The 27,733-nt window shown below is 42.9% G+C and overlaps 1 protein-coding gene across 1 annotated transcript; it reads right to left on the bottom strand.

Moving 5' to 3' along the window:
- Positions 1 to 303: 303 nt before the first annotated feature.
- Positions 304 to 16,446, bottom strand: ARPC1A (actin related protein 2/3 complex subunit 1A). Its single transcript, XM_040078921.2, has 10 exons — positions 16,309 to 16,446; positions 13,076 to 13,157; positions 12,170 to 12,274; positions 9,562 to 9,784; positions 7,786 to 7,893; positions 4,749 to 4,961; positions 3,515 to 3,590; positions 3,143 to 3,336; positions 1,808 to 1,898; positions 304 to 704 (listed from the first exon to the last, which is right to left on the bottom strand). The coding sequence occupies exons 2-10, from the start codon at positions 13,137 to 13,139 to the stop codon at positions 666 to 668; spliced, it is 1,113 nt and encodes a 370-aa protein (XP_039934855.1). The 5' UTR covers positions 13,140 to 13,157; positions 16,309 to 16,446; the 3' UTR covers positions 304 to 665.
- Positions 16,447 to 27,733: the final 11,287 nt, after the last annotated feature.

Below are 27,733 nucleotides of genomic sequence, written 5' to 3'. Positions count from 1 at the left end.
CAGGTTAATTTGCTGTTGTTAAGGATTAAATGCAAGGCAGACAGAAGGAACAGAGGTAGGATAAAATAATCTGTCCTCCAAAATCATCACCTCAAGGGAAGAGTTCCCCTGGAAGAAGCTCATCTGAATCTCCACATTCAGATCATCCGAACTCCAGGTCTGTTAACTTTAGAACCTTCTCAGTTAAGATGAACTTCCCCTGGTTTAAGGCCATAAAATGTCAGTGCAGGGTTTTCCCCATTCTGTCTCTCTCCCAATTTCCTTAACATCCCTTTTCTAATCAATAAGCATCAAAACAAAGAATCAGTTTTTCTCTTTTTTATTATTATTATTATTATTTCTAGCAGACAATTTACATAAAATTTCCCCTTTAAGTTAGTGATTCATAACTTCCTGCAATAAACTACTTAAGGAGCAGCTTTGGTAAAGAATGGAATGAAACAACCAACCGGAAAAAAAAAAAAAAAAAAAAAAAAAAGAACAATCACAGCTGATTTTGAAACCAACACAATTCACCAAATTTAGATTCAAAAGAAAATCTGCCAAGCTGTATTTTCTCAGTGTTTCCAAATATTTCACCTTCCTCCTCCCTTTTCAGGTTTGTGCAGATGTGGGAGCTGCGTTCTGTCAAGCAGTTTGTCCTGCTAGATCGTGGAAATCCATCTTTACATGATTCGTAGCCCTTGGATGGAAGACTCTAAAGTCTTGAAGGAGAGAAAAAAAAAAAATCTTAATTACCATCTCCAGCAGTAGCGTGGGTTAAATTCAGTGTAAATGCCAACAAAACACATAAAACCCATAAATATCTGAAATTAGACTCAGTCACAGAATCCCAGAATGGTTTAGGTTGGAAGGGACCTTAAAGATCATCTCGTTCCAGCCCCTGCCATGGCCAGCGACAATTTCCACATTCCCAGGGTGCTCCAAGCCTTGGCCTTGGACACTTCCAGGGATCCAGGGGCAGACACAGCTTCTCTGGGCACCCTGTGCCAGGGCCTCCTCACCCTCACAAGGAGGAATTTCTCCTTTAAGTAAAGATTTCTTCCTGACACAAGAGCCAGAGACCACAACAGTCATTCCTTTCAACCTCAGGCATGTACAGGCCAATGATGCAGAGCTGAAAGTGCACTAAAGCAGCTGAGAGATCACCTCAACCTCTTGCTTGACTCCTGTCCCCACCAGAGCACTCTGGCACCACAGAACACAGACAACCCATTCTTTCCCTGAATCAGTGCCCATATCCCAGTCTGGGGAAGACCCACAGGGACCTCTGTTGGCCAGGCCTGAGCAAAACAAGCATGGACATTAATACATCCTGCTAGGGTTTTCAATATTCTATTTTCCAGCTGTTAGAGACAACTTCTTATTCCTTGGGTAAGTTAATTCTGAGAGGACAGAACCATGTTCTGCAGCAGGACAACGAGCAGAGCTGCATGGGGTGGGAGAAGGAAGAGCCACAGAATTTGTGTTGTACAAATTTTTCCAGCCCAACTGTTCCTGAGGCTGGAGAATGAAAGAATTAAGGGGATTCCTTCAGGGACATTAGGTAATTCCATTAAAAAAAAAAAAAAAAATCTGTATTAGCATCATCTGCTTAACAAACTGCATCTGCATTTATGCAGATTCTTGGATCAGTTTTTCTTATGGACTTCACTAATGGTATTGGATATTCCAGTCTGGATTTTCTGCTGCTACTAAAACGTGGCGTGGGGCTGAGCCCCAGGAGTTGATACTAGAGAGATTAAAAAAAAACCCCTCACCACCCCAGCTAGTTCACATAAACATGGTAGTAAAAGCACATTTTTACCTTAAAATCCCAGATGGTCATTGCTCCATCGATGCCAGTGGTGCAGAATTTCCGACAATCCCGTTTGTCTATCTCATAAATAGACACTTGGCTGCAAACAGAGAGTGAGAGCTCCAACACCCCTTCCAGAGAGCCAGAAAACTGGGAAATTTGGGTTGGATTCTACTCCTACTCTTTCAGATGGAGACATGACTATAACCAGAGCCTACACTAGATTCTTGGTAGAATGCCTCAGAAAAATAAGCCAAGAAAAAGATGCTGAAAGCTCTTTAATGGCTTGGTGAGACTAAATGTTTTCCTTGAATAAAGAGAAGTTGCTCATCATCCTCTGGGATCATGTAATTTTTTAGTGTGAAGGTATTTTACCCAATTAACCTCAATGAATCCTTTTGATTAACAGAATCATGGAATGGTTTGGGGTGGAAGGGACCTTAAAGCTCATCCAGTCCCACTCCCTGCTATGGGCAGGGACACTTTCCACTATCCCAAGTTGCTCCAATCTGGTCTTGAAAGCTTCCAGGGATGGAGCAGCCACAGCTTCTCTGGGCAACCTGTGCCAGGGCCTTCTCACCCTCATAGGGAACGATTTTTCTGTATGTTTAACCTAAATTTCCCCTCTTTCAGTTTGAAAACAGCGATACATAATAAATAAATACACATGGCAGTAACATCTGAAACAGGAAGCTGGCATGTGAATTTCAGGTGGATTTTGCTGACTGGATTTTGCACAGTGCCACTAGCCTCTTGGGAACTACCCACATATTTAATGAGATAAGCTGTGTCCAAGGTACACAACACATTAACCACGAGCAAACAGCTGTAGCCATGTCAATGATTAACTTCACCAGCACCCACGTAAATCCCAGAAAACAGAGAGCTGCTAGGGAAAGACCGCAGGGAAAAAGGGATACCAGCCACGTGGGCCTGACATTTCTAAGTCTGAAGAGATTTTAGCCTGCTAGCAGTGTTCTTTTCCAAGGCAAAAGTTCTCAAGAAAGCCTCTTCTCAAAATCTTAGCACAACTATCCTTTCCCAAAACAAACTTTCTCCAGGTGGTGTTCTGCTGTTTCTCTAGTTTCACCAACAGGATTAGAGAGGTGTCGTTCCTATTCACCAATCATGTTAAGTCTGTATCAGAACACCTTATAAAAGGTGGTAAGAATTAGACAATAAAACCTTCTATACTTTTTGCTTTCTGAAATACTTGGGAGTCTTTCTCCTTTCTTTCATGTCCTACAGCCACACCCTTTTGTTACAGCAAACCTGAGGGTTTGCAGAACACCCACTGGGCATGGAGAACATTCCCTGCCCTGTCCCCGGCAGCAGGACACTCACGTTATACTGTTTTGGTGCAGCGTCTCCAGCGTGGTGTTACGATCTTCCGTGGTGGCTCTTTTATCCATGTTCCGGAAGCGCTCCATGGCCGAGATGTTGCGCTGGATGCTCTGTTTGGGAATGTCGAGTTTGGAAACGAAGCTCAGCAAGCCACGGTCGTCACAGTTGAAGAGCATCGGGCAGCAGTCGTGGCCCTGCAACCAAACAGCCGTCAGGGAACGGCTCAGCGTTCCCACCCTGCCCTTCCAACATGCAAACACCGACTGCAGGGCAGAGCTTGTTTATTGGTAATTCCAACTGCGCAAAACGTGGGGGCTCCTCGCCCTCCAAAACACCCCAAAGCTCTACAAGGAGGAAAGAGCAGACACTTACAGCTGCCACCACGCTGTTCTCAGAGACAAAGGACACGCTCAGGAGTGGGAGGAACTCTGTTTTCAGCTGCGAAACCCTGAGCACAAGGACATTTGTTAGAGGGGATTCACTGAAACCTCTCATTTTCGGCTCTTAACAAAAAATAGGCACCGTTCCCACACAAGGATTGTTGGAAAAGTCACGGCTGTCCTGTGGTGACAACAGAAAGTTGTCATTTGTAATAAAAAGTTTCAGCCTAATGAAAGTGTGCTGGAAGATTTGTAACTAAACCAAGTATTCCAGGTGAAAGGTTAACGTTACCAAAATTGTGTGTAAACAGGGGCAAGAGTTTAAAAGGAATAACCCCAAAAATGACTGTATTGATGATGATATTAATTTCATTTGAATATAGAAAAACACTTGAAGTTTTGATGCTTGACATCTTTGCAGAGGGAAAAAGCCTTGATGTTCACTAAAGTCAACTTCTGCAATTTAATGACAAATAAAGAGAATTCTTAAACACTTCATAATGAAATTCTCTGCCAGGTACTTATACAACTGTAGTGATCAGAACTACAATTCGAAATGAATCCCAGCAATGCCTGGATGACTCCAGATACTTCTGCTCCCAAAACATATGGAGAATCTCATCCTTCCTGGCTGGAAAGCCAAGGACACTGCAAAGTGATACAGATCAAGAGGAGGAGCAGAAGGGACAGCTGTTAGTGAAACATTTTGTTGTATTGGAAGGTGCAAGTTGAAACTTTGCATCAGCAGCACCTTAAGGACAGAGGTTGAAATTAATATTTTATGAACTTATTTTCCAGATTCTGGTTGGGGATGGGGGGGGTCTTAGTTCTGCAGTGAGCATGTTTCTGGATTCTCTTTGGATTGGGAATAGTGTCTGGAATATTGTTTGGAATGTTCTGTACTGTAAATATTGTTTCCCTGGTTACTCAGTGGAACATACATTTTCCCCAAATGCCTCTTTTTCCCCCCCAAAATAAACTTGCTATACCCTCTCCAATGGATTCTTACAAAGAATTTAAATTATATAATCTAAAATTAGCAGAAACAACCTTTTTTACAGAATATTTAAATAAGCCTCAGAGACACTCCCGGAATCCACAGTAAAACAGGCAACAGAGGCGCGAGCTTGCGAGCCCAATATTCCACACAAAACCATGGAATCATTTAAGGTTGGAAAAGACCTTCAGGATCATCAGGCTCATAATACCAGCAAGGGGATACTCACATCATGTTTTTGGAGGCATCAGCCACTGACACGGTGCTGTCATGACTGACCCAGGCCAGGCGGTTGCCGCTGGCGGAGAAGCTCACGCTGTGCACCCACCCTCCGCTGCCTGCGCCCCCGAATTCCGACATCAGCTGCCCAAAAGGCATCTTGGAGCCCCAGGGTGTGCTGGCTGGCTTTTCATCCACTTCCTTAATGTAAGCAGAGAACACCCTGCAAATAAAAAGATTTTGGTGTCAACAAAGCTCCTGGGAGCATGGGATGAGTTTCACGTTGGAAGCGGAGAGATGCGTCCCCATTGTCCCAAAATAAAATATTTTGGTGTCTTTAAACAAGCCTGGAAGCAGCAGGGCGCAGAGAGAAAGCAGCAGTACAAATGCAAAGCACACAGGTTTCTCATAAATGCTGTTCTTGTAGCCCTCTCCCTTTTTTTCCAGAAGATGGCACAAAAATACACGTTGTTGGTGCATTTTCCCCTGTGCCAAGATTTCCCTTTCATCCTTCTGCGGTGCTAACAGCTCTCCGGAGTCAATCCTTCAGTTAGAGAAAACCCAGGAATGGCACTGTATAATTAGAAGCTAATACAAACACCTACAAAATTACCCACTTTTTAAGAACATTCCTGCTTTAGCAGGATTTCAAAGAAAGAAATGTGATGTTCTAATGCCAGCAAAGGAGCTCTGAGCCGCCTTCTTCCGGCTCATAATTGCAAAAATGCCTCGAAAACCTGAAATACTGCAATGTTTTTACAGGTTTTTTCTTCCTCAGCAGTACAATTTTCAAGATATGTTTAAATAGAAAGCCTCCCCCTTTCATCACATTCCTTCTGCATGATTCAGACATGCCACAATATGGTATCCTTGACTGTTACCATGGAATTTAATGGGACGTCACAGCCATAGGATTTGAGTCCATTGAACAGGAGGAGCAAGGCAGCTACACCATGCTACTACCAGAGAGGGGAAAAAAGATCAGTATAAATGAAAAACTATGATCATGTATTCTTGACTGCAAGTCACACACAAACAGGAATTATTTTAGAGTGAGTTTAAGGAAATGCAGCTCCCCCTTCCTTGTTCCTTATATCTTGTACGTGTTGGGTAAGCACTTCTAAGGGTACCTATATTCACCTTATTTCAATAAAGCTGCTCACTTGGAATGAGAAGGGTTTAACTGCAGCTATATTAGGTACAGATTTTCAGGGAATTAAGTATGAATATATATTTGGCTCTGTCAGTTTAAATATAATCTAATGATAATCCTTTAAAAAACCCCAAATTTTATAGAGCCACCTAAAAGGTCTCTTAATGCATGGAAGTAGGACAAGATGTTTAAAGCAAAAGCCTTTGACACAAGGCAGGAAAATCTCACCTAAGTAGGGAAGACCTCGAATTTAACTGTTAGTTAAAAATATAAGAAGTCTTTTCCCTTATTAAAGTCTCCCTGTCTTTTAAACCCAAAATCACCTCAGCTTGAAGGCCCCAGCCTTCAAAGAATGTTGGGAAATTACTTCCATTCCCACAGCAAGAACATAAAATCATACTTATGTGTTGCTCATAGCTATAGATACATATATATATTTCAGATAAATATAAGGGGAGATCATTTATCTTGGCCAAGCACCAAAAAACTGCTGAATACCCAGTAATTTGCAGCCTCCTGCCCTCCATTCTTTCCCCAAAATGTTTCCCACTTAGCTGCTTATTACATGGCAGTGGCTCTGGCAGATCTGTTTCCTAATTTCCATCAGAACAGGTGCACACTTCAGGTATCTTTATTTTATTTAACATGGAACTGAAAGAAGAACTGGAATTTTAGAGCTCTGTACTGATCATTTACAAAAGAGAATAGTTTTTCATGGTTTTGAGGAAGAAACAGAATCCTAGAATCCCACAATGGTTTGGATTGGACACATACACACACAAATTTCAGGTGACCTAATGCCAAAGTCCTCAGATCCTTCATGAAACAAAATTTAAAAAAAAATCCACACGTGAAAAGTAGCTGCTTCTGTTTCACATCACCTGTTTTGTGACAGGAAGTGAATACATATGGTTTATCTAATTAAAACTGGAAATAAGGCAGGAAAAGGGAGACAACTCTCCTCTCTCTCAGCTTTCATTTAACATCTCTCCTCACATGAAAAGGTATCAAAGGATGGGGTTTAGATGCCAGGGTTTCATTCTGAAATAAGGAATGTAATTGTCAGTCCCACATCCCCCTCCCACTCCTCCTTAGTCATTTTTAGTACACACTTTGAAGCTTAAAAATTGCCCTATTACATAAAGCCTTTAAGAAAAGCAGCTTTCATTATCATTCAAGGTACAAGTGATTAAGTCAGTGTGGATCCAAGTCAGGCCCTGCAGACTCCCCTGCAGTGACCCCAATCACTCAGCACTGAGCAGTTTGCAGGGCCCATCCCTCACGCTGTAATTTCATAATCAGTTGCAAAGTCTCCCCCATCCATCTCTCACACCAATCTGCCTTTAACAGCCTGTTCTTTTTAATGGTCTTCAAAAAAAGCTCTTCTATTGTGTTGAGTTGCAGGTGGATCAATTCCTTGACTCTGCTCCCCACAGGCAAAGGGGAAGAAAGAAGGAACTCAGGGAATAAAAAGATAACTCCTTTGGAAATGGCCAGTTACTCTGAATTTTGGAACTGCACCATTAGGATATTGCTTTTTAAACTCTTAACTAGCAGCACTGGTGTTCTACAAGATGACACTTGCTAATCCAACTTCAGCCCAGTGACCAGATCTCAGCCTAAATGCAGTGTAATGCTGGGAAGGAACCCACCAATTCCCCAAATTCAGGTGTGTTCCTCAGCAGATCCATGCTGGCTGTCCAAAGTCAGGACACAGCAGCACTTTTCTCAAGCCAACATTTCTCAAGCTGGCTATTTTATTTTGGTACTCACCAGCAGCACACAGTGAGCCACCTTTTATTTTAATAGCAAGTGCAAATACCTGATCATATGCTCAAGCTACTGATTTGATCCAGTAACCCAAACTGTAGGTAGATGTTTTAGATTCTCTCACCTGCACTTGAAGTCACAGGATCCTGCAGCCAGCAGGACATTGTTGGGGTGCCAGTCCAGGCTGAGGACAGTGGAACGAATGGGCTTTTTAATGTGTTTGCTCACCCACCTAAAACAAAACCAAACCAAAATAAGACAACAAATTTATATGAACATATTTCACCTGATTCCCTCAAATCCATGAAGCACGCCTCAAAAAGATCACTCTTTGTCAATGACTAAACACATCAATTCTGGAAAAAACTTCATGTCCAAATCTTTCACATTCTCTTGTGCAATCTGTGACCTTTATGGTGAGCTTAATTAAACTTTCAAATATTAGGAAAAACACATTAAATATGTATCTCCTCAGCTTAGTCCTATTCCCCTTCAAATTAATTTTCACAATGCATCAGATGGAGCTCCTTGATGTGAATTCTGCACAGGAATTGCCAGGACTCTTCCCCCTAGAGAACACGAGGTCAGTTGTGACTGTGGCACTGAGCTAAGCAGTGTTCTCATGGATCACCAAGTACAAGTCCTTCTCCAGTCCTTCCAACGAGTTTTACAGTCACATCTCTTGCCTATTGACTTTTCTACTGTTTAAAAATACAATAACTATAAAACACAACGAGAAAATGGGGGGACTGCCAATGACCCAACCAGGGCATTCATCTCAATTATCTGCAGCGCAGTGCAAAGTGGTCCTGCTGCTGAATGCATCAATAGTGGCCTAAATATGTCTCAGCAGATTTGGTTTATCTGAACTATTTACAAACTAGTAATGAAATCTATTATCCACTTGACAGCCTTTGGGATGATGGTGCTTTTTCTTTGATTTTACTTCCATCAGGCACAAGTTTTAAGGCTCACAATTTACAAATTATACTTCTTTAGCATAGGGAGTCTTGATTCTTTTGCAGACAAGTGAGGCAGACAAAAAATATTGATAAGTGAATATGCTGGAAAGCATAAAAGTCCAAAACAATCTTTAAAATGTACTTTGCAGATGGTGTCATTGTTTTTAATCTCCACATGGCAGACTGCACACTGGACACCTGTGTTTTTGTGCCTGATTATGCAACCCAAAGCAAGAAATACTCCACACACTGATTTCAGCTACAGATGATACAACAAATGTAGCTCCAACATGTGCAGCCACAAAGGGAGAAGATCAGAGGCATTAAGTTTAGATACTAAAATGAGAAAAATATTAATAGTGGAAATAGCTTTGTGATATTCCTATGTCAAATCTATAAACTGTGATAAAAGTACATGACAAGATGCGGAACAGGTCAATGATCAGCTGAAACATCTTCTAACAGACCACCCTGCAGATGTGACAGACTCAAACCTCTAATGACAAGAAATGGCCCAAAATAATAGATATGGAAGGAAGACATGAGTGAAGATGTCTTCATTCATTCTGGCACGAAGCAGGGGAAGGAAGTATTTATATTTTTTTCAACCATATAGTTGTAGCAATGAAATCTTTACCCTGCAGAAATTCTTGCACTTTTAGAAACGCAACATATGTTTATGGCAGTCAGGCAGAACACATCCACGCCAACCTGTACTGTCTGAAAACAGGCAAAGTCAAAGGCCTTTAGGTGCTACAGCAGAGAGAAGAAGAAAGAGAACCTTTTTCCCCAAATGTTAAAGTCCACAAAAGAACTGATGAGGCCATCCCTCTAGATTTCCTGACTATTTCAGGAATTAGCAAAACAGTAACGCAGTTACCAGCATTCAACAACTTCATCTCTTCCATGCAGACCTTAAAGATACAAAACCAGCTCACCAGTCATTTTCAGACTCAAAGTAGCACACAGATATGAGTCGAGCTCCACTTCCCACAGCAAATTTGTTCTCCAAGGGAGACCACTTGACAAAGGTGGCGGCACGGTTGATCCTGAGGATGACGAGGGTGGGTTTCCACACGCCGTCCTTCTGGCTCCACACGTAGGCGTTGCGGTCGGCGCCACACGTCACGATGCGGTCGCTTTTGGGAGCCCAGTCAATACCTGCCAGTGAAGAGCTCACAGGAATTAATTTTCCCCTCGTGTTTGTTTGCTTTGCGTTAAGGCAAATCAAAGATCACCTCACAGTACTCTGTCACAGAATCCCATAATGGTTTGGGGTGGAAAGGATCTTGAAGATCATCCAGTTCCAGCTCCGTGTCAACTCCCATTCACATTGTCCCAGGTTGCTCCAAGGCCCATCCAGCCTGGTCTTGGACACTTCCAGGGATCCAGGGCCAGCCACAGCTTCCCTGGGCAATCTGAGCCAGGGCCTCCCCACCCTCACAGGGAAGAATTTTCTATTTATCTAAGCTAAGTGTCCCCTCTTTCAGTCTGAAGCCATTCCTCCATGCCCTGTCACTGCAGTTCCTGATGAACTGATCACCGAGACAGCTATTACTGTTATGTCATCCCTCTTCATCTCTTATTCTCCAGGAGCTATTTCAAGCTGTTAGGTATACTTGTTTCTCCCTCTAGCTTTCATCCAAAGTGCAGATCCCAAATTCCCAGATCCCAGGGGGTTGCAGGCTGAGGAAGCTCCGAGGGCTGGCCAACAGGTGGAGCTCTGCAGACCGGCCGAGCCTGTCCGCCAGCACCCTCCAAACCTCTGACTTCTGCAAGATCCCTCTCAACAGCTGAAACTCAGCAATTCTAAAACTGCACAAGCCCTAACAATATTTTGTGCTTGCTGCCAGACTGCAGCCATGATCTAAAGTTTAGATAACAGGGCTTTTTTTGTTAGACTTTATCAATCTTTATGTACTGATACAATCCTTACATTTTTTCCATGCCTATTTAAGCTGTGTCACAAGAAAGGTTTACCAAGAAAAAAAAAACAAATTCAAAGAATAAACCAAAACCTTTGATAAGGCTGCCATTGCTTCTTTCCCCTCCTAGGCAATGAAGGATGTTCCTAACTGGAAAGTCTTATGGGAACATTATTTTTCATCTTTTCTCTAGCATCCTTTGGGATGCAGTCCTCAACTCTCCTGCCACAAATCATATATCAGTGATTTTCCATTACTACATTCAGTATTAAAAACAACTCTTAAGCTCACAAACAAAGTAGGATAAAAGCTGTGGAAAGAATTAATACTAATGTTACCATATTATTCATGTATTGTTTACTTCAAATAGGTTTATGCTTAAAAAGTGAAGAGCTTGGTAGTCTGAAACCACAGTCACAGGAGTTTTAGCACTGCCTTTGAAAGAGGGACCATCCTGCCTCTCTTTCCTTCTGCTCACCACCTCCTCTCACCAGCCCTTTGCTGCTCTGACTTAAGTTCAGATTTTTAGCTTAGCAGAAAACAAAGCCAAGAGAGTGAAAAAGCTCTTCCTGTGAGGGAGCAGAGGCAGCTCACCACAAACCAGAGTCAAGAGAAGGACCTTGTCCCCTGTGAGCAGGAGCTGGAGTGGCAGCAGCTGACTCACTCCTGTCAGGGGTTACAAGCAGTTTGATCAGTGCATCTCCTGTGTGTAACCACAGCTTAACTCCACTCTTTACAACCACCACAGGGTTTTGCATTCCGAAGGTTCACACTGGGCAGGAAAGCAGGGAGAGCTCTTTTCCCAAGTCGTGAATATTTGGCTTCTAACAATTTGTAAATGCAGCCCAAGTGATTCTTCAAAAGAAGCAGGGACAGCTGTGCTCCAGGACTACAAGAATTGGAAAAATTGAATAAAATTCCTGCAAAATGCTGTTGGACTGATACTTCTGCCCATTAGTGAGTTGAGAACAAAATTTGCTGCTTTGGGCAAGTGCTTGTATTGATTATGTGTGCTTCCTTAAGACAATGGAGCCCTTTTAAAAATATCACCATGGGAAAAAAAAACCCAAACAGTAATAAAAAGACTGCCACAGGATAATCACATTTTTTAAAATAACACCTTGTAACTCAACGTGGCAGCTCTTCTTAATTTTCACTGTGGATGTACAGATGCTCTGGGCCTACAATAAATGTGCTCACTGATGGTCTAAGTCCAGAACTGACCACTTCAAATGTTTATACAGCCCCTAAAAAAGGGTATTTATTGTTGTTGGAAACCCCAAAGCAATGCTACAGTCGTATACTCGATGAAGTTTTAGTACTAGCACTTGAAAGGGAGCAGCATGCATCACTGTGACACAACCAGATTACTTCAGTAGCCATAGATAAGAAAAAAATGGCTCAGTAACTCCAACAAAATGTCTGGAAGTGAGATAGGGCTTTTCTTCCTAACATTTACTGCATGCAGTTCAGAAAACTGCCGCAAGACTCTCTCTAAGTGGGAATGCCAACCTATAAAAAGATCTATTTACTCAACACTTGCAGATTTCCTGTTCAGAATCTCAACTGGGGAAAACAGAAGGGGCTGGAAAACTTCATGTCTGGCTCAGCACAATCTCACCTGTAATGTGTCCATTGTGCTCCTTCAGCTCGTGAGCCTTCACCCACTGGTTCCCACTCTTCTTGTAGATGTGCACTTCATGGTTATTAGGGCTAATGGCAATCTCTTGAAAGAAGAAATAAAACAATCCAGTTGTACAGAAGGCTTTTTAACAGCAAATGCTATACTTGGAAAGACTTCCTATCTAAAACCTCTATTCACAAATTTGAGAGCATTGCATGGGCTTTGTAAAGGAAGGGCCAAAATCCCTGGAAAATCTTCAATAATTATGGACAGAGAATCATGGAATGGTTTGGGTTGGAGGGGACTTTAAAGCTCATTCAGTTCCAACCCCCTGCCATGGGCAGGGACACCCTCCACTATTCTATTTGTGGTAACACCACAAAAACTCAAGGTCACCTAGGTTGCTCCAAGCCCCATCCAACCTGGCCCTGGACACTTCCAGGGATCCAGGTGTAGGCTCAGCTTCTCTGGGAATCTGTGCCAGGGCCTCCCCACCCTCACAGGGAAGGATTTCTTCCCCAATATCCCATCTATCCCTGCCCTCTGGCAGTTTGATGCTGGTACACATACAATGATCATCAGTACTCTGCAAGATAACACATTTGGAACACAGTAACCCACATTATATAGAAAACTTGGCCAAGAGGTAAAGCTTTGTGGAACACCAGGAAGACTCAATTACCCCCTATGCCAGAGTTCCAGCAACAGGTTTAGAAAAGCTCAGATTTGGAAGACATGTGCTTTTTGGATCAAAAGTAGAACATTTAACATGTAGAACCATGTACCTGATCACACCTTCCCTAAATGTGACCCAGAACATCACAAGGGCAAAAACCGACTGCGAAAAGAAAACAGCAATTGAAAACCAAAAAATTAAAAAATGAAAATGAACTTATTACTCACGAGTACGGTCTCTGTTCCAGGCATGGCAGGTGATTGGCTCCAGCAGGAACTGATGTAGAGACATTCCGAGTTAAAGAGATTCCTAGGTTGTAAAAAGTGAAAAGTCTGAAAGGTGCAAAATTGAAAACAAAACTCTTCAAAATGGGAGAATTAATAAAACAAAGTCAGCCTTCAGCATTTAACGAGCATCCTTCAGCACAGTGTTACAATTTATTTACAGATCACAAATTAATAAATGTGATAAAGCTGTTCAAGAGCTGCCTGTGTCACACCCCCAGATATTTTCAGTAGGATAATGGATTTTCATTGTCCTGCTTATGTTAGATAATTGCAATTGCCCTAAAAGCTAGATACACTTGCTTCTTCGTGTGTCTTCAAAGACAAGAGAGCAGGTCCTCAAGAAGTCTAATAAACCTATTAATTTTACTATGGAAACAGAATAATTAAAAAAAATGAATATCTAGGACAAAGCTCAGTGAGCTGATTCTAAAGCCTGACTCACAGGCAGCACTAGAACAAAATCCTTTTTTCAGGAAGTCAAACTGATGTGTAACTGTGATCTGCTGATATATTATTTGATAAAACCATTTATATGTACCCCAGGGGGAAAATTACCCTGATTAGTAATTAACTAATTAGTAATTTCTTCAAATTAATTCTAGCACTGAACTGTTTGATAATCAGGCTTCTGCCCCATGAAACTCAAACACTAAAACAAACTGAATCACTGTAGCTTGTGAGTATTTTGTTTTAAAAAGGCTAAATACCTACTTTTCTCTTTCAACTTATGGCTGTTACAAGAGACAGTGCTGAAAATCTGCAATCGGAGGCACATCCATCAGCAGACACAAAGTTGTTTAAAATGTTTTTATTATATTATCTTCCATCCACTTATGCTGCCTTTGTTTAATACAGGGCATGGAATAGTCTATTTTTGAAATGAAAATATTTTAGATATTAAAATATAGTATTCTACGTGCTGTATTAACCAGAGGAGCATAAATGGATGGAAGGTAACACCACAAAAACTCAAGGTCACCTGTAATAATAAAAATGTGCACAGTTCAATACATTCAACTTGGATTTGTCAATTCCTTTCGTATATCCCACTAATTTTCACAGCAATTTATCACTGCCTGATGGATCTGGATCAAAGCATTTTTATCCCCACATATCCATCTTAAAAGAACTATCTCCGTGATGTCATTCCAAGACATCCACACCCATTAGAGCCTGGAATTACAACATACCCAAGTATGGCCATGTTAGCAGAGGGTGGAGACTTCAGGACAAGGTAGGAATTTGGAAGCAAACAGGAAATGAATGGCAATCCAACAGAAACTCAGGAGTGAAAGAAGGATGGGCACGCTCTAATGGAGCCTCAGGAATTACTATCACACCATCAGTTTAACAAATACCTTGGAAGCGCTTGGATCTTGGAGCAGAGCATTTCACCAACGCAAGTAGCTGGAGAGACTTTTTATTTTATTTAGTTTTTTGTTTAAGGAAATCGAGCACTGTCATTCTAAAAATGTGCAAATTATGGGTGCGCTTCAAATGTACTCGAAACACAACTTTTAACAATACGAGCTTTTAGTCCAGCTCACAATTTTAACCAGCACGATTTTCACAGTTCTTACAATAATCACATTCTACCAATCAAATGAAGTATTAAATACACACAATCCTAGGCAAAATAATTAATTATTTTCTGTTAATGTGAAAATGTTGCCACAATCTGGGTTACCTCTGCCCTTGGACATCCATCATTTGACATCCCACATGTGAATATAAGCAAAACACAACTGCAAAGTGCTTTTTCCAGGATCTTGCTTCAGCTTCTGCCAACATTCAGTAGCAGCACATTTCCATATACAGGAAAAGTTCAAGAGCTGTTCCACCAACAAGGAATGCTCAGCCTTTGCTACTCTTTCCGAAATAAAATGTAAAAATATCCAGTCTCCTCTCCCCAAGGAATGCAGCTATTTTGAAACACTTTCTAACACAACTGTAGTATTTTATTCACGGATTGTCATGACATATAAAATATGGTCCTACCCTAACTCCTAGTTCAGGTATTTTTACTCAGCTGTTCCCAAACCCTACCCAAAGTTGTATGATCCATTCCTTCCCATTGATTGAGCTACTTGAGCTCCATAACTGGCAACAAGCGACCTTTTTCTATTTTGGTTTGGTTACAAAGCCATAAAACACAACAATGATGACAACCTCAAAGAGCAGTGCTACTCCTGTCTCCTGATAGGTACAGAGATATTTTCCTTGGGAAAATAAATCTTAAAGAAGTTTTCCAGTTATATTTATTCCTTACTAACACACAGGCAAAATCCAACTCATATTTCACTAGGGAAAATGCTGCTGGCTTTATGTTTCTTGACAAATTAATAACCTCAATGCCTTCCTGTCATCCAGCCTCAGAATTTCACTTGGGCAAGACACTGGTATGACTTTGTTACCAAGTTCTTAATGCAGCTCTGCCTGAGAGATTTCAAATAGAATGCAACTGACTTTGAGTTTCAATAAAATATTTTAAAAGGGAGATAAAAAGGGAAATCTTGCACCTTTGCAGAGCAGTGCTTTCAGTACAAGGCCTGAAAGGATCGAGGTTGGGATGTGCAGGGCTCAGCTGCTGTCACCTCTCAGTGGGGTGAGCAATACGCGGTGAAAGCCCATCCCTGGACAAGCAACCAGGCAGGATACGGACTCAAAAGCGGAGATGGAACGTGTGTGTGTGACAACGAGAAAGGGATTTTTTTTTAATCCCTGCCTATTCCCGGAGCACCTACACCACTTCCAAACACCTGGAAGCCAAGCACCTGCGATGAAGGACAGCCTCCCACCACTGTCACTCCCTCCCGAGTCACTCAGCGCGGATTTCCCAGCGGGGTGACGCCTCTCGAGCACCTCCTGACACGAGACACCCTGAGCAGGATAAAGCCGCGGGGACGGCGACGGACCGTGGGCTGCGGCCCTGCCAACCCAGGGGCACGGCGAGGGGTACAGCGGGGGATATGAGGGGGGCACAGCGGGGGAAATGCGGGCCACCTCCTGGGGCCAGGGGGTGAGCGGTGCCCACCGCCTCACCCAGGGCACGCCGTCCGCAGCCCCTCGGGGCAGCGATGCTGCGGTGCCTCCCCCCCGCCCTCCCCTCACGCCGGCGGGCCCGCAGGCTCCCCGCCCGCCCGTCGCCCATCGCTGCCGTGGCCGGGACTCACCTGAGGCGGCGGGGGCGGAGCGGGACTCGCGGACTCTGGGCAGTCAACGCGACTCCGCTCCGGCGGCGGGAGAGGCCGAGCGGGCCCGGCTCTGACACGGGCGGCAGGAAACGCGCTCCGCGCCTGCGCCGCCGGCCCTCCCCACACAAAGGGCGGAGCGGCGCCTGCGCAGCCCCTCAGGGCGGGGCGGCACCGCCTGGGAATTAAGGAATTGACGAGATAGGGAGGGACTGTTCAGGTGATAAGATCCCACCGTCAATCTTCGCCCGCTGCTGTGAATCCTGAACCGCATCGGCCTAGTGTTTCTTAAACGCCTCCGGGTGTGGTGAGTCCACGGCTTACCTGGGTAAGCTGTTGCCAATGTCTGACCACCCAAACACTGAAAAAAAAAAAAAACAAACCCAACCCCCCCCCAAAAAATCTAAATTTATTCTCCAGTGCCTCAACTTTAAGGCCATTCCCTTCAGTTCTCTCATTGTAGACACGGTAGAAGAGGCTAGATCCCACCTCAATATACTTTCCTTTCAGATCTACTTCTGTAATCAGCCTGGAGGACAAGGAAAGGAAACAGGGAAAAAAACGGAAGGTATTTCTGCCCACCCAGTTGTTTCTCTAAAAAACAAAGAAAAAACCCACAAAGGTGTGATTATTAATTGTTCCCAGTAAATGACTCCCAAAATACAGAGGTGCCACAATGCTGGACACGTAAATTCCCTTGAGGAATTGCCTCCTCTCTGAGGTCTCATGGTTTGTCTCCTTCAAACTTGTGAGATTTTGTGAGCTCACGTACAACAACAATGAACAAGAAAGTCTGGGAGAATGGGGAGAGATAAGTGACTCCCAGATACACCAAGGAGCAATAGAGTAGTGAGTTTAATTTTGAGTCTGAGAGAAAATAAACAACTTATAAGCATCTCAAAGGGAAAAAAAAAGAAGGTGAATGCTGGCCAGTATGGCTTTGTCAAGAATGAATTGAGCCAATCTAATTTCCTCTTCTGGCAGCATAACAAGGATTGCAGATAAGGGCGAAGTAATGTATGTCATATATCTTGATTTTTAGTAGAGTTTCTGACACTGACTTGCAGGATATTCTAATAATAAACTGGGAAACCAGTCTAGATGATACTGCTCTAAAGGAGTTGCAAAACTGGTTGAGGGAAGAAGTACTTAATATCAGTGCTTGTACAGGGAATTACCTGTGCATTACTCATCTGTGATGCAATAATGCAATTACTGCATCTGAAGCTGAGATCGAGTTCAGAATAAACACAGTGGCAGAACCAGGATTCAAAATGGGAGCTCTGTGGTAAAAATGGGATGTGGCTGAGCAGCAAGTGCACTGCTGTTCACTTCAGAGCCATCAGCTTCAGATTTACACCACTGGGAATAGGGCAGATGGCTGTGCTGCAGGGAAGGGTGGAGGGGCTGCTGAGGGTCAAAAGCTGAACGGGAACAAAAAATATCTTTTTGCAGACGAGGTAAACACCACACAGGCCCATGTGGGTGAGGAAATCCAAGTAACACACGCAGAGGAATCCTGCTCTGCTGAGCTGCGTTGGAAGAGCATTAAAGTCCTGCGCACCAGAGAAATGTGGATGATTTGGAGAAAAAGGTGGCAAGAACGATCAGGGTCTTTGGACACATGACTTCAGCTGAGCCTGTTGAGAGGACAGAAGAGCGAGGGAAGATGTATGTAGTCTTTGAAGAGATGAAAGGCTGCTGCTCCGAGGAAAGGAACAATTTGTTCTCTCATGTTCACAGGGTAGGGCGAGAAGTCATAAGCTAAGATAACAACAAGTCAGATCTGGGTAAAAAATTGCCAGTGACTACTTTGAAGTAGTGAAGCCCTGTGTTAGGAGCTGATTTGACAGGATGTGGGGCTGCTCTTTAGAAGTTTTTAAGAATGGATGAAGTGGACAAATAAAATATTTGGCAGGATGGCAAAAGTGCAACGCGAGCTCTTGTATTCGGGAAGGAGATGAGAGTCGGTGGCTCCTTTCAGTGGTCCTGTGGCTCTGTGGCTTTGAGATGTGGAATCAGTGCAGCCCTTGTTGGTTTAACAATAAAACTGCCTCAGCTGCAGGGATTAGAGATGCACAACTAGGCCGAGTAGAGTTACGTAACAGCAACAAAATTACATTTTAAGTACGGGTTTTATATTTACAAAATGACTTTCACCAGATGGAGGGAGAGTGTCTAAATGAGGAGCTCTGCAGAGGTTTAAAGCATTAAAAGCTAAGACCCTGTCTCCAATGAAGCTTCCTGAAGAATTTTCCACCGCTGCTCCTGTGTGGTGCTGATACAATTGCGCTGTGCTAATCTGGGAGGGATGCCGATGTTTTTGAGATTAAAACCTCGCAAGCAAGGCTGAACTGATTTTAGTGAAAGTGATTTAGATGCAATCTGGCCTTAAGGTATATGTGAAAAAAGAATTAAGCTGGGACATCCTCATTCAGCTAGTAGCAGCTTGTCAAAAAGACATCTTCTGGAAGCAGGCTGTTAGATACACAAACAGGTAATTGGTGATGAAAAGTCATTTTTGAGTGCATTCTAGGTGTGCATTGCCACAGGAGCTGTTTTTGCCTCTCAGCTCGTTTGAATTTGCTCTTTTCTATGCTCTCTACTCTCCTGTTGCGATGCCTTATACCTTGACTTTGAGCAGAGTGCGTTCTGCTTTCTCGCTGTGAACAAATTCAAGCTTTTCCCCATACAATAAACCTTAATAGGAATATGAATAAAGGCTATAGATGAGAGGAATTGTTTGCAAGAGATGACTTGGATCACATCTCCCATCCTTGACTTGAAAAATCTTAAATCTCTGGTAGCTCAGATCCTTCACGTAGTGTTGGATGTGTTCCATCATTCCAGATATACCAGGGATGTATTATTTGCAAGGTTTTGAGTCTGACACACAGATAATTCTTTTGTCTGCAGATTCTTTCACACTTTTTCTGTCTTCTATTCTTTTAAGAAAAGATTTAGCCCTTACTGTGGATCCATTTGGGGAGTAGAAGGATGCTGCTCCTTTTCCCTTTCTGTTTTACCATTAGTGGAAACATCTGTACTGTCCATTAGCTACTCCAGGAGCAACTCTGTGCCTAAAGAGACTTGTGGAATATCTGTGCTCCCATTCGCAGGGAGCTGCACGAGTCAGCTGGTGTTGAGAACACACCTATGCTTTCCTCATCTCCATCCCACACCCTTTTCTGCTCTAATAAATTCACAGCGGGTGGATTCAAACGCGAGCTCCAGCTTCCCTGAGCCACTGGCACAGAGGAAGAGGATTGAAGCCTTGGATAACCTCCCCAGGAAACAAAGTCTGAGGCACAGTGCCTCGTGTGAAGTTTGTTTAGAACCAATGGAGCCATCCCATCTCCCTCTCCTCTGCATTTTCCACTTCATGTGTGGACTTCCTCTAATTGGTCAGCCTCTGTTCCTGTACCAGAAATGGTTTGATTTAGCAAAAGAAATCTTTGCACTGGAAAAAATTGACCTGGAACATGTCTGATATTTGTGCATGGTGACATCAAGGTGAGGAGAATGGGCACGACCCTGAAGAGTGGTAGTTAATAAGTGTTTTATGAATTGTGTGTTCACGTCTGTGCACACGTCAGAGACTGTGCTTGAGAGCAGGAAGTGGCTGCTCAGAAGGCAGAGGAGAACAATCCTTTGTAGAGAACTGATGCGCACATTCCTGGGACTGTCTCAAAAGGTTCATCGAGTCTACAAAGGTCCACATTGCCCAAGGCTGCTGTCAGTATGAGCTGAACATGTGCTTCCTACAGCAGGTGTTTTGGAGGGGGAAAATGCCCCTGATGTGCACCAGGTGCCATTGTGTGATCACAGAACACATCAAGATGGAAGGGACTTGTAAGGATCATCCAGTCCTACTCCCAAGTGATGAAACTGAGCTGGAGCAGAGAAGACCTGCAACCTCTTCATTTACAGTTTGTTCTCCATCTTTCTCACCTGGTTGGTTTTACAGCCTTTTTTTTTTTTTTTTTTTTGTGGAAGACCAGCTCCTTTAGAGACCTCTTGTTCTTGTGCAGAATTCTCAGTCTCCACACAGTGTTTCTGTTTGGTGTCTGGCTGTTTCCAGTTCCTTCATCTGAAGAGGAGCAGAAGGACAACTGATGTGCTGTTTTGAGGGTCAGAATTAGGACGATGGTATCTACCCCAGGAATTTGAAGTTACTTGTACTCTAGGGTTTTCTTGCAGTTGAAAAATAAAAGTTATGCTGCTGATGACAACGCACCTTCCAAATTCTCCTTCATGGGTGTAGATCAGCTGCTGAGACCAGTGGCTTGTTACTGCTGCATCCAGGCACCATAAAGATTTCTGATGGATGAGTTCTGCACGGGGTGCAAAGTGCTGAAGGTCCCTTGTGCTCCAGTGGGTTCAGAGTATCCCACGTGCAGCTTTTCTGCCTAGCCTGGATTTCCTTGAATTAGTGCATTCCCTTTGGGACATCTTGGCTGTTAAATGAAAATGTTCCTTTTCAGGTATTTGTGCTGAGTATGGAAGCTCAGGTGCAGGAAAGTTTCATAGCTGCTCTGTTGGAATAATCTTTCTAATATATTTGTACATGTTTTTCTTACCCTGGAGTTTCATAATGGAGGTTTTTCTCCCCCTCCTCTCAGGGCTAACTATTCCATCTTGACTTACAGGTCTTTTATTGCAATTTAATAGTTGTTCTTAATCTTTTCCAGGTGCACATAATGGTCCTGCTCCTGACACGGATTTTTTGCCACACAGGAAGCCTGTGAGGAAGGTATGAAACAGATGGGGAGCACAGCTATTTATACAGATCATGGAAAGCTAGGATATGTAGATTTGAAATCTGTGTGTTACTTTCTCAGAAATTTTGCTATATCTTTAATTTTATTGTGTATCACAGGCTGCCTTTCTGAAGGCTGGATCCAGAGTTCACTGAAATGATTGGAAGTAATCCCTGACATTTCGGACAACTCTAGATCAGACCACAAACCAGGTGGTGGGGTGATTGCTTTGAACCACTGGACTAGTCAAAGTTGTTATCCCCACCTGTTATTAAATCAATAGTTTTGATTCTAATGACACTCTAGGCTTTTATTTCCACCCTCCAGTGGAAAGAAGGTTGCTGAGTGTGTGCTGTAGGTGGAGGCTGAAGACATTGTCTGAGCACGCAGTAGCAGAAAGCACAAAGGTGGCAGAAACTCAGTGTCAGTCTGGGAGGAAATGCTGTGCATTAAATCCCCAGCTAGCTGTGATATTTGGGAAGTGCCAGTTGTCAGCACAGTGCCAAAGGAGCAATCTGCTCAGTGCTGGCAGCTCTGCTCCACTCTGCCAATTCCAAATGCCACTGACTCGCTGGAGAGGGAACCCAGCCTACTCTTTGTTGGAGGGCTGATAGGTGTGAGGAGTGGAGTTGTGTAATAAGTGAAAGAAAGGACAAATCAAGAGGAAATGGAGGAATTCCTCAGGGTGCCATCTGTGATGCAGATTACCAGGAAGGCAGAGTGAAAGTGAATTTCTTCTTTTGTGAATTAATTCTGCCAGGCTGCAATCAGTGAGCTAACATGCATCCTGCCTTTCAGGATCATAAAAAGCAGTGCAGGTGCTGACATTTATTATTAGCACTGCTTTCAAATCAGCACTGGAGGGAAATAATGGAATGTATACCTGAAAGTTTCCAGCTACCACCATAAAGGGCAGAAAGGTGGGGACGTGACTTACATCAGCTACAGCTTTCTTTGCTCCCTCATCACCTCTTCAGTGCTCGCTGATGATTTCCTTGTGCTCATTAGTAATGTGTTGAAGGTCAGGCCCCAGCTTCCATTTAATAGTAAACAAACTGATTTCAGAGGGCAGGAAGAAGTCTTAGAGACCCAAAACATCGTTCTTATCTGCTCCTCTTTTCCATTCAACTGCCAGAGATGATTTGGGAGTGATACAATGATACACCTCTGAGGCAGAAACAGACCCTGTTTACCAAGGCCTGAAGTCCGCATTAGTTTTTCTGAATTTCTGTTGGATTTGAGTTTATATACCAATATTATTTATTGCAAAGCTGTGCTGCAGTAGCAGCAGCTGGCTTTAGACCCGACTGAAGCTGTATTTGATTGCTTTCTCAACAAACATAGTCTCTCTGCTCCACAGTTTATGATATGGATGTGTCTTTTTATCTCATGGAAAATATGAGCCCCACAACTCATTTAGCACTTACTGTTTACTGATATGAATCATTGGAGGACTGTTGTTGTTGCTGCAGTAAAATAATAATAATAATAATAATAAAAACAGTCTCTGGAAGGAGAGCTCCAAAGGCTTTAATAGAAAAATTGCATTCTCGTAACAAAGGCTGCTCTTCACCAAAACAACATCATGTAAATGTAAATGTGCCACAGCGTTCCAGAATGCTACACAAGTTCAGTGCTATGTGTTTTTTTTATAACAAATAAGTTTTAAACCCCCAATTTAGTGTGGAGATAGCAGCACACCTGTTTAAAATGTATCCTTTAATTATCGGTCAATTGGAGGCAAATGTATTCGTTGTATTTTTCATCCTATTCGAATAAAAGCCACATTTACAACTCAGTTTTTATAACCAATGTCCCATAATTGCAGCTGAGAAGTGCTTCTTGGATTATCAGTCCTTTCCAGAAGTTACACTCTTCTCCTTGGAAATGTTATCATGGGTGGTCTTGATGGAAAAGCACTGCAGACTGTAATGGTGAATGTTAAAGTGGCTTCATAAATCTGTGCACAAACTGAAGTGGCAGGTATGTTATTTCATTCTGCAGTCTGTAATGCAAAGAGGCTTCGAATTTCACTGCAATGGATCTCGCTGGGGGCTACAGTGCATGGAAGAATTCCGAGCACCATGGAAACAACTGTAAAACTCTGGTTTCAATGGAGGCAAAATTTCATGCTGTCCATTTTAGGGTGGCTTTTCCCTCAGCAGTGTCTTAACTGCTCCACCAAATTTGTTAAAAGTCTCCTCATAAGCTTTGCTAGGAGTAAAGCTGGGCCAAGATGGTGCTTTTGTGAACATCCTGCTATGAGTGTAATATTTTTAAAAACTAAGCTCTTCATGTTCCATAGAGTTATCAGACTTGTCTTATAGACCACTGATTCTTATCCATTATTTGCCTAATCCTGCATTTCTTTCCCAGAATTAAGATTTAACGTTAAACCACGCATACATAAACTCTCGGATGAGGCAGCTGTTGCATGAATAGTTCCATTTCCTCTGTGTATGGACACATACATGATTTCATCATGCCTTCTCCGTGACCTCTGCCTGCTCCTAGAGTTTTCCAGAGTGCTCACTGCCCTCCAGGTCAGCCTGCATTTCTTCCAGTTCTCCCTGAGGTGGGCAGAGGCAGCATTTACAGCTCCTGCAGCTCCTCATGCTGGTGAGCATCCTCGTCCCTTTGGATTCAAAGGTCCTGACAGCAGGTGAAATATTAATGTAAATAATGCAGGGAGAGGATGCTGAAAGTTGTTGGAGGCCTCTCTGCAAACTGTTCTGTAAGGTGATGCCAGATTTATTTTTATTTAAACAAAACTTAAAACCAAACCCCATGAAAACCCCAGCTCTCAGCATCATGTTTGCCTCTCATTGTAGCCACGCTGACTTTAGGAGAATTATTTCTGATTGAGGCTGATGTAACTGAGGACAAGTTAGGTTTGAGTGTGTGTGTGTGTGTGTATAGATGTGTATAGGGAGGTAGAATCTTTGTTGTTAGTCTTTAAGTTACTAGAATTAGATTTTTGGCAGCAGTTGTATCTCTTTATTCCAACAAAGAGACAGCTTTTTACTAATTTACTTTCTTAGTTTTATTTTAGCAATGAAGAGCTGAAGGAAGCTCTCTAGTTTTATATCTGTTTGTTTCCAGTCCAGTTCTTGGCTATCCTATTCAAACAGTAATCACAATTTCTCTTAAACAGAACTTTTTTGGTTTAATTACATATAAATAGTTCTTGGGTTTTCAGTTTGACAAAAGCTGATAGTAATGCTTGTCTTGTGTAAGATTTGTTGAAACTACTGCAGATTGAAATTGGTGTGAGTGGGAGAACCAGGGCTTTTGAATATAAATTCTCAGTGTGCTCAAGATTTCTGTCTAAACAAGACCACATAATCTACTGCTTTGTTGCTTAAGTATAAAATAGAACTGGAGTTATTTTCCATCCAGGAGCTGCATGCAGCTTCTCCAGTTTACCTGGCCATGCTGTTGCAGTTTATTCACTGTTGTTTCTGCTTGCACAATCCAGCTGCATTTCCATTCTGGTCAGCTCAGTGTCCATCATTTCCAGGCAGAAATCTTCAGCACTCCCCTTCACTTCAGTCTCCAGACTCGCCTGCAGAGACTCAATTGCATTCTGGTGAGTGTTTCTGTGGACTCCAGTGAAGCATATGGTGCAGCAGTCTGTTATCTTGAGTCTGATCCAGCCCTTGTATCAAATTATTGCCCACCAAGTAATAAAAATATAGCAACTTTTCAAATCTGTTAAAGCTGAGATACCAGGACTTTGTACCAAGCCTTCTTTTAAAACAGGGCTGGAGAGATTTCAGGAGGTCATCCTAAAAATGTACTGCCTAAAATCTGGATCACCTCCTGCCAAACCAGTCCCACTTGATGTGAGACCAGACTGCATTTCACTTCCAATAACAGACACTGTAAACTCCAGACGATCTGGTCCAAGCAGTAATTCCCCTTAATGATTATCGAACTTTCCTAATGTCTAACTTAAAACCTCCATGCCGCAGCTTTATTATGTACATAATGTAATTATGGCCTCCGTGATTATACATACAAAATCCATCCAGTTATACATGCAGAATCCATCTGGTGGTACGTGGGCAGCACGCTCCAGGCTGGCAGGAATCTCTCACATCTGTATCATTGATACGTCCAAGGAAGACTCTGCTTCCTCCAGTGCCACCTGCAGTTCGTCCTTCTCCATCTCTGGCCTCACCGTTTGCAGCTCCTGAGTGTTCTTCCCTCCCTTCCTCAGCTGATTGATTGGATCCTTAATTTCCTCTAGGGAACAAACCAGATATTTCATGTGATATATTTATTTCAGGACTATGAACTTTACCGAGTGCACCAGACAGATCCTTTGACTGGAAACAGCATGAAACCGTTTCAGTCACTTTATGTCAGCTGCCCTTTTCTTTCATTGCTAAATTTTATCCTGGATTTCTGAATGAGCCCTGCTAGCTGTGTGTGTTCACAGAGGTGGAAGAATGAAGCGCACTAAATAAAGAGAATTTTTTTCCCAGTTTTTATCCAGCTTTTCCCCCTTTCAGATGGTTTCTTTCACAAAATGGGAACAGGACACCACATCATCTCCCTGCAGCAGAGAGGGGCTCTCTGCCAGCTGATGGAAGCTGGAGCAGCGGGTTGAGGGGAGAGCCCAGGAAATGCTGGGTGTGTGCCAGGGTGTCCATCACTGTTTTCTCTTGGCCACAAGGACAGCAGACTGTAGCATCTTCTAAATGTTTACAGTGTCATCTTCCAGCCTCCTGTAAGAGATCAATTTTTGTAATTTACAGAAGTGTAAAAAAAAAAAAAAACCAGAGAGAAGGAAATGGTATCACTGAACAGCCAGTAGGAAGAAGGGATGCAAAGATTGAGAGCAGTCTGACTGACTGAACTGATTGCTGGAGATGCTGAATCCTCTCCACAGAGGTTAAAGGGAATGTCATCTTCCCAGGGTGAAGCTGGCTGTTGTTAACAGCCCCCCAAGTGAATTGCTCAGAATTAGAGGATGCTGGTAGCCAGAACTGGCACTGCAGCCTCTCTTTTATGGCACCAAATTAATGTCCTCAGATACTGATAGCACTGCTAGGAATAAGGAAAGTGGAATTGGTGCTGGAAAACAACCCAAGAGATCATTCAGTAGAAATCAAGGGGCTCATGATGTGCAGAATTTTTGTACATCAGACCAGTACTTAACCTTAAGGGCCTTGTTCTTTCTTCATGGATTCCAGGTGCTCCAAGGATTCTTCATAGGCAGCCTTAAACTCCACATTTTCAGTTGTGTACATTCCTTTTGTGGATTTACTTCAACCTGCAGCTCTTTGCCCTTTTATTGCTACTCTTTTAGCATCTTACCACAGGCTCTGTGCCTCTAGTCCAGAGCAGCACAAGCAGCATTGGCCTGGAAAAATAAAGCCAAGCTTTCACTGGACACAAGTTTTCTTCACACTTCACTTCTCTGCATGTCCTGCCAGCCAGTCACAGTTAAATTGGCAGCCATTCTAAAGGCTGGCAGCATTTCTCATGGTCAGTCTGAATGGATGATTAAAATGTTTATGAGGCTGTCTTTCCCCACCATTAGGAATTTAACAAGATCACCCAGTTCCCATCAGTGTGACAGTCATCCTTGCTCCTGTGGTTATAATGGTGCTGCTGTGGAGCAAATGTTTTCCACTTCAGATGTTCCTTGTGCAGATGTGCTGTTGGTAATTGCCTGGGTTGATCAGTGTGACTTTTTCTATTTCAAAGCAGATTCAGTTACAAACAAGATGTTATTCAAGACTATTTTAGATTGTTTAACTGCTTGTCATGAAGGGAAAGAATAAAGGTACATTTTTCTTTCCTAGGAGCTTTTAATCACAAATATTCTACATATCCTTATGATCCACACATGTGTTCAGATACCATGGTGACAAGCACACCACAGGGACCATAGAATAAAGAACTGCTTCATTAAAGGAAGGGATGGGGAAGCAGATTTTTTCAGCCCAGTAATGCAATGCTGTATGTGGGATTTTCGGCTCTTGGGATCTGTTCTAAAGCCAACTGCAGGCATTGGCAGGTACCCAAGGACTTCAGTGGATTTGGAGCAGCCTTTGTGCCTATTTTAAGTAACATTTTTATTCAAATATCCCACAGTTGCACTACTATTCATGCTCTTACACTAACATGAGCAAGAGTAGAAATACTAATTTAATGAAGGAGCTGGTGTTTAAACTGTGTTGTTTAGGTCTGCTTTGAGTTTGGTAGTTAATAACCACTGGCCAACCCACCAGTACTGCAATACTGAAAAGTTCCAAGCAGGATATCATTATCCTTTAAAGGAAGATGAATACCTTGCTTTGCAGTAAAGGAGGGCTTTTGCTTTAGCTGTACTCTTGTTTCTGGAAGTCAGCTAATGAGCTTATGAGAAGCATGCTGTGTGCTCCCAGGAATTAGCTGTGGCTCTCATCTGGGTTCTCTCTTGATGTGAGAAGTCTTAGCCATACAGATTGCTTGACGTTTAACAGAGAGACCTTAAGAAATGAGGGACTGGATCAAAGTGGACCTGAGTTAACAGAAAGACTCCCAGAAGCTCTGGTACCAGGTCTTAGATCTTGGTGGTCAGGCTGGGTACACTCCTGGGTAGCTGGATTTCCTGTAATCAACAGTGAGTTCCTCCTTCATTCTGAAGCCTC

The sequence above is a fragment of the Hirundo rustica genome, chromosome 15 (genome assembly GCF_015227805.2).
Source record: "Hirundo rustica isolate bHirRus1 chromosome 15, bHirRus1.pri.v3, whole genome shotgun sequence".
Lineage (NCBI taxonomy): Eukaryota > Metazoa > Chordata > Aves > Passeriformes > Hirundinidae > Hirundo > Hirundo rustica.
This window is presented reverse-complemented; position numbering and strand designations above follow the sequence as displayed.

What these genes read in the sequence shown, in the direction of transcription:
- ARPC1A (XM_040078921.2), bottom strand. Translation starts at nt 13,139, where the DNA reads ATGTCTCTACATCAGTTCCTGCTGGAGCCAATCACCTGCCATGCCTGG. An exon ending in AGAACAGCGTGGTGGCAGCT is followed by an intron (nt 3,337 to 3,514) that starts GTAAGTGTCTGC and finishes GTTTGGTTGCAG; the next exon opens with GGCCACGACTGCTGCCCGAT. An exon ending in TGACCATCTGGGATTTTAAG is followed by an intron (nt 705 to 1,807) that starts GTAAAAATGTGC and finishes CTCTCCTTCAAG; the next exon opens with ACTTTAGAGTCTTCCATCCA.